Source organism: Palaemon carinicauda, chromosome 34 (assembly GCF_036898095.1).
Source record: "Palaemon carinicauda isolate YSFRI2023 chromosome 34, ASM3689809v2, whole genome shotgun sequence".
In the NCBI taxonomy this organism is placed as follows: domain Eukaryota; kingdom Metazoa; phylum Arthropoda; class Malacostraca; order Decapoda; family Palaemonidae; genus Palaemon; species Palaemon carinicauda.
The window spans coordinates 51,228,420-51,235,712 of NC_090758.1; the positions used below are offsets into that span (position 1 = coordinate 51,228,420).

Consider the following 7,293-nt stretch of genomic DNA (forward strand, 5'->3'; position numbering starts at 1 on the left):
CTGAGTATCATTAAGTGAGTGTTTTATTATTCAAGAAAATTAGTTTTATTATTTGGCCTTTGTTAAGTATAACTTTTAAGACGAGATGGTAATCTTAGAGGGAAATATATAGGTAGTGGACTAGATCAAAATTAATCATGAGAACGATTTGCCCTATATTCTAGAGTATATCCAACATTGTTTTTAAAGAAGTTGAACCTTTTTTGAGTATATTACAATGATATAGACTACAACTACTCCCTAATCTTCATCATAAAAGCACTGCTTGGCAAATAATTTGGAATCAGTTGTCCATCCTTCGGAGAATAACTTGTAACTGGATGGCCTGCTCTGGGTGAATAATTTTGGACGAGTTGATACTCTTTTGTTGAATGCGTTGGGACGAGTTGACCATCGACTGGTGAATATGTAGAGACAAGTTGACCATCATTCGGAGATGTGTACGAAGCCACAGGCTGCTTGAGCGTTGTAACTGTTAATATATTTTCTTTTGGTTCGTGTAGCGTTTGGGTATTCAAAACGATGCCTTGCGTATCTGGAGAGATCCCATTAGATGTTACGCTAGATATATCGTCTATGTTTTGTACGCTGCTTATGTAGTCTGGCGGCCAGTCATGCTGGGACTCCTCTTCGAAGGCTGTGGCCAGGCTGCTACGCATTGTAATAGAAGGCCTCAAGGTTCCATAATGCCCTGGAGCATATATTGTCTTACAATTGTCCCCAGACGAGTGAAACTGGACGTCATTCCCACTCTCGCTATTCGCGTCCTGCGAGCCATTGGCGTGGCTCCGGTGGTTGGCCTTAGGTCGATAATAAACGGTAGTAAGAACCAAGATATTTAGGATTAGCAAAGAGCAGGCAATGGCCACTGTCACACTCAGTGCAGTTGTGTAAGGGAAATCCTTTCTCATTTGACTTAGCATATCCAAATTATCTGATTCACTAACTTGGTTTTTGTTAGCCGTAGCTACAATTGTCAAATTATGGGGTGTATTTGTTAGGCCAGTGAGGGTTGGAGTGACTGGGCTAGATAGAAAGCCTTCAGTAAAGATATATTGACCTGTTGATTCAGGGTATAAACCAGACTGGAGATCAGTTGGTAATCTGTGGAAGTTTTTACCTGGGCCGTACCGAGTACCCACTCGTTCGAGACCAGGTAGTAGCCAGGACCACAAGGCTACTTTTCCAGCACGGTAATGGTCACGTACAGAGTTCTGTGTTCCTGGAATGAATAGACATATAGGTAGCTAAAAGTAATTATGTGAAAACGAGGATACAATATCTATAGAAGATATATTCCTTTAATATAAGATATATGGTTTTGACTCTTGTTGTTATGAATAAATATTTTTATTAATTTATCAATGAATACGTTTTGGATGTCACAGCTTCATATGCTATTACAGATAGAATCCAAACACTTAAATTTACCTAAAGCAAGTTACTGGAAAAGCTACATGTCATATCTATATTGATGATTAGAATTATATCATATTATTTTAGATGTACTATCATTTAGTTTATTAGATTAATCACCAGTTAAATATTAGTATTTTACTAAAGTTCTATACTTTTGTGAAGTACATTGAAGAAGTTATGTTTTACTAGTTTAGGTTAATGATATTCATAGGAGTTGGGTTATTGAAGAGAGAGAGAGAGAGAGAGAGAGAGAGAGAGAGAGAGAGAGAGAGAGAGAGAGAGAGAGAGAGAGAGAGAAAGAGAGAGAGAGAGAGAGAGAATGTTAACATCTAGAACATAAGATTTCATATGTAGAGAAGAAAGGGATTATTAATTAATATGTAAGTTATATCGAAGAAATAAAATTACTCTAAAAATATGAATAAGTGTATTTTCCTGACCTAAGGTTATATATCTAGAAAATATTGAAAATCATTGTATCATTATATCTGTGAGAGAAAACAGCCCCACAAAAATAGGAACCTCACCTATTTGAAAGTATCTCTGATAGACTGGATCATATTTGGGCCATATCTGCTCTTCAGAAGTTATGTCGTTTGCACTATCGGACATCTTAGCTTTGGACACTGGATCTTTTGGATATCTGTAATATGAACATATATATATATATATATATGTATATATATATATATATATATATATATATATATATATATATATATATATATATATATATATATATATATATATATATATATATATATATATATATATATATACATACATATATATATATATATATATATATATATATATATATATATATATATATATATATATATATATATATATATATATATATATATTCTTAGTCAATTTCTAAATCAAGCTCACCACTACTTCAAGTTCTATTGATTCTTCCCCCAATATAATTTGAGTTTGAATTAGAAAGAATTTGAATTTTGACCTTCTCTTGTTTACAGGTAACGAAACACTTTGATAGAAACATTTATTTTCTATTTGTTACAAAAATCACACACATATATACATACACACACACTGATAAACATTTCCCCAAAAACGACCACAGGCTAGATATAAAGTTTCACAACAACAAAACATTCTATTGTAAATGACAATAGTTATAACGTTCACTTCCTTCTTCTTAGATAGACAATATTAGGGTTTCCATTTCTTTTTCTCATAATATTTTTATATTATTTCATTTTGCTTGTTTATTAACATCTCAAAATGGGTATTTGTTTTTTTTTATTTATTTATTGAGGGTTCTTGTTTTTGGATTTTTTTTTAAGAATTATTATCACTCATAATCAAATTTCCAGTCTAATTCAAATGATATGTTTTTTTTTTTTTAAATCTTTGAATTCAATTATGAGTATTTTTCTCTTAATTGGGCACCAGTTACTTTACTTGGGGATATAAGATATTCTATCAAATGTGGAAAAAAGTAATTTTGTAAAAGTTCCTTATTATGAAAAGTAGACTTTCTTTTAACTTTAGGAATAGTTTATGTACCCAATATTGAACTATCGGAATTTTCATATGTTAAATACCAAATTTTATTTCTTAATGTTGTTATTAGTAATTTTTACTACCAATAATTGATTGATAGAAAGGAACTGTAAATCATTAAAACAATTATTCGTTATGTTTCTACATCTCTGATGATGTTCTAAGTGCACCATAGTAATGAATGTGTTTGATCGACATAGTTTGATAACAGAACCATAAAAAACTAACTATTAAAAAAAAAGACTTTGATCGAAGAACGTAGTTAGATGAGTTGGCTAGTTTTCTGAGAACCATTGTTTTCCTGAGTATCATTAAGTGAGTGTTTTATTATTCAAGAAAATTAGTTTTATTATTTGGCCTTTGTTAAGTATAACTTTTAAGACGAGATGGTAATCTTAGAGGGAAATATATAGGTAGTGGACTAGATCAATATTAATCATGAGAACGATTTGCCCTATATTCTAGAGTATATCCAACATTGTTTTTAAAGAAGTTGAACCTTTTTTGAGTATATTACAATGATATAGACTACAACTACTCCCTAATCTTCATCATAAAAGCACTGCTTGGCAAATAATTTGGAATCAGTTGTCCATCCATCGGAGAATAACTTGTAACTGGATGGCCTGCTCTGGGTGAATAATTTTGGACGAGTTGATACTCTTTTGTTGAATGTGTTGGGACGAGTTGACCATCGACTGGTGAATATGTAGAGACAAGTTGACTATCATTCGGAGATGTGTACGAAGCCACAGGCTGCTTGAGCGTTGTAACTGTTAATATATTTTCTTTTGGTTCGTGTAGCGTTTGGGTATTCAAAACGATGCCTTGCGTATCTGGAGAGATCCCATTAGATGTTACGCTAGATATATCGTCTATGTTTTGTACGCTGCTTATGTAGTCTGGCGGCCAGTCATGCTGGGACTCCTCTTCGAAGGCTGTGGCCAGGCTGCTACGCATTGTAATAGAAGGCCTCAAGGTTCCATAATGCCCTGGGGCATATATTGTCTTACAATTGTCCCCAGACGAGTGAAACTGGACGTCATTCCCACTCTCGCTATTCGCGTCCTGCGAGCCATTGGCGTGGCTCCGGTGGTTGGCCTTAGGTCGATAATAAACGGTAGTAAGAACCAAGATATTTAGGATTAGCAAAGAGCAGGCAATGGCCACTGTCACACTCAGTGCAGTTGTGTAAGGGAAATCCTTTCTCATTTGACTTAGCATATCCAAATTATCTGATTCACTAACTTGGTTTTTGTTAGCCGTAGCTACAATTGTCAAGTTATGGGGTGTATTTGTTAGGCCAGTGAGGGTTGGAGTGACTGGGCTAGATAGAAAGCCTTCAGTAAAGATATATTGACCTGTTGATTCAGGGTATAAACCAGACTGGAGATCAGTTGGTAATCTGTGGAAGTTTTTACCTAGGCCGTACCGAGTACCCACTCGTTCGAGACCAGGTAGTAGCCAGGACCACAAGGCTACTTTTCCAGCACGGTAATGGTCACGTACAGAGTTCTGTGTTCCTGGAATGAATAGACATATAGGTAGCTAAAAGTAATTATGTGAAAACGAGGATACAATATCTATAGAAGATATATTCCTTAAATATAAGATATATGGTTTTGACTCTTGTTGTTATGAATAAATATTTTTATTAATTTATCAATGAATACGTTTTGGATGTTACAGCTTCATATGCTATTACAGATAGAATCCAAACACTTAAATTTACCTAAAGCAAGTTACTGGAAAAGCTACATGTCATATCTATATTGATGATTAGAATTATATCATATTATTTTAGATGTACTATCATTTAGTTTATTAGATTAATCACCAGTTAAATATTAGTATTTTACTAAAGTTCTATACTTTTGTGAAGTACATTGAAGAAGTTATGTTTTACTAGTTTAGGTTAATGATATTCATAGGAGTTGGGTTATTGAAGAGAGAGAGAGAGAGAGAGAGAGAGAGAGAGAGAGAGAGAGAGAGAGAGAGAGAGAGAGATAGAGAGAGAAAGAGAGAGAGAGAGAGAGAATGTTAACATCTAGAACATAAGATTTCATATGTAGAGAAGAAAGGGATTATTAATTAATATGTAAGTTATATCGAAGAAATAAAATTACTCTAAAAATATGAATAAGTGTATTTTCCTGACCTAAGGTTATATATCTAGAAAATATTGAAAATCATTGTATCATTATATCTGTGAGAGAAAACAGCCCCACAAAAATAGGAACCTCACCTATTTGAAAGTATCTCTGATAGACTGGATCATATTTGGGCCATATCTGCTCTTCAGAAGTTATGTCGTTTGCACTCTCGGACATCTTAGCTTTGGACACTGGATCTTTTGGATGTCTGTAATATGAACATAGGGTTTTGAATTGATACCATAAGCATATTTGATTGATTTATTGTATCAATGATATAAAATGTACAGTATCTATATATATATATATATATATATATATATATATATATATATATATATATATATATATATATATATATATATATATATATATATATATATATATATATATATATATATATATATATCCATAGACCAAGGTACGTCCACTAATTTTGGGTGGTAGCCGACATCAAATGAATGAAAAAAAGGGACCTTTCCTCTCTATGCTCCTCCCAGCCTGACGAAGAAGTCAACCAAGTTCGGCTGGTACTGCTAGGGTGCCACAGCCCACCCTCCGCCGTTATCCAGCATAGATGAAGCTTTATAACGCTGAATCCCTTACTGCTGCTACCTCCGCAGTCATCCAGAGGAAGCAGCAGGGCCTACAGGAACTGCGTCACAATCGCTCACCATTCATTCCTATATTTAGCACGCTCTATTGCCTCTCACATCTATTCTCCTATCACCCAGAGATTTCTTTACTCCATCCATCCACCCAAATTTTGACCTTCCTCTTGTACTTCTCCCATCAACTCTTGCATTCATCACCTTCTTTAGCAGACAGCCATTTTCCATTCTCTCAACATGGCAAAACCACCTCAACACATTCATATCCACTTTAGGTGTTAAATCATTTCTTACACCCGTTCTCACCCTCACTACATCGTTCCTAACCCTATTTCTCGAGATACACCAGTCATACTTCTCAGACACTTCATCTCAAACACATTCAATTTCTGTCTACCCGTCACTTTCATTCCCCACAACTCCGATACATACATCACAGTTGGTACAATCACTTTCCCATAGAAAACTCTCTTTAAATTCATGCCTAACCCTCTATTCTTTATCTCTCCCTTCACTGGCCCCAAGACTTTGCATCCTTCATTCACTCTCTGACATACATTTGCTTCCACTCAACCATTTGCTGCAACAACAGACCCCAAGTACTTGAACTGATCCACCTCCTCAAGTAACTCTCCATTCGATATGACATTCAACCTCGCAACACCTTCCCTTCTCGTACATCTCATAACCTTACTCTCACCCACATTAACTCTCAACTTCCTTCTCTCACATATCCTTCCAAATCCTGTCACTAATCGGCCAAGCTTCTCTTCCGATTTTGCAACCAGTACAGTATCATCTGCAAACAACAACTGATTTACCTCCCATTCTTGATCATTCGTGTCTATCAGTTTAAATCTTCGTATAAGTACTCGAGAATTCACTTCTCTCATCACTCCATCAACATACAAGTTAAACAAGCATGGCAACATCACACATCCCTTTCTCAGCCCCACTCTCACCGGAAACCAATCGCTCACTTCATTCCCTATCCTAACACACGCTTTACTACTATTGTAGAAACTTTTCACTGCTTGCAAAGACCTTCCACTAATTCTATATAACCTCATCACATTTCACATCGCTTCCCTATCAAGTCTATCATACGCTTTCTCCAGATCCATAAATGTGACATACACCTCCTCACCTTTTGCTAAATATTTCTTGCATATCTGCCTAACTGTAAAAATCTGATTCATACATCCCCTACCCCTTCTAAAACCACCTTGTACTCACCCAAACTTTATGAAATTACTCCACATTGATATGAAGGATTTGCTGAGTGTGACATCCATCTTAGTGAAGTTATAACTTGAGGCCAAAGGTCCAAGAGCACCCATATGACCACCAAAGACGTACGCCAGCTCGTTCAGGAGAAGACTCTCGTTTCCAGACTTTGGGAAAGATAATTAGTTCAAATTTAAAGCTTTATTGTAGTAATAACTAAATTGAAAAATAATAATTTGAATGGAAGAGGAATATCTGATTTTATTTATATCATGATCCTTTTATTGGTATTTATTATTTTATGTTTTCATGAATATTATTTCCATGATTTGGATACATATATCTCTAAT

General features: G+C 34.8%; 2 protein-coding genes across 2 annotated transcripts in view; both read right to left on the bottom strand.

Annotated features, from left to right (window-relative positions):
- Positions 1 to 233: 233 nt before the first annotated feature.
- LOC137626627 (neuroligin-4, X-linked-like) lies at positions 234 to 911 on the bottom strand. Its single transcript, XM_068357643.1, has 2 exons — positions 376 to 911; positions 234 to 309 (listed from the first exon to the last, which is right to left on the bottom strand). Exons 1-2 carry the CDS (start codon positions 909 to 911, stop codon positions 234 to 236), a joined length of 612 nt encoding a protein of 203 aa, XP_068213744.1.
- Positions 912 to 3,486: 2,575 nt separating this feature from the next.
- Positions 3,487 to 7,293, bottom strand: part of LOC137626908 (neuroligin-4, Y-linked-like) — an 11,110-nt gene continuing 7,303 nt past the window's right edge. Inside the window, exons 7-10 of the mRNA XM_068357894.1 lie at positions 6,964 to 7,110; positions 5,612 to 5,751; positions 5,198 to 5,313; positions 3,487 to 4,475 (exon numbers count right to left, since the gene is read on the bottom strand). Coding sequence (XP_068213995.1) covers positions 3,487 to 4,475; positions 5,198 to 5,313; positions 5,612 to 5,751; positions 6,964 to 7,110 — 1,392 coding nt within the window. The remainder of the gene's footprint in view (positions 4,476 to 5,197; positions 5,314 to 5,611; positions 5,752 to 6,963; positions 7,111 to 7,293) is intronic.

Bases quoted from the DNA above. Each gene is read 5' to 3' on its own strand.
- LOC137626627 (XM_068357643.1), bottom strand. From the start codon at position 911: ATGAGAAAGGATTTCCCTTACACAACTGCACTGAGTGTGACAGTGGCC. The intron at 310-375 runs GCATTCAACAAA...TCCAGTTACAAG, and splicing joins GATGGTCAACTCGTCCCAAC to TTATTCTCCGAAGGATGGAC.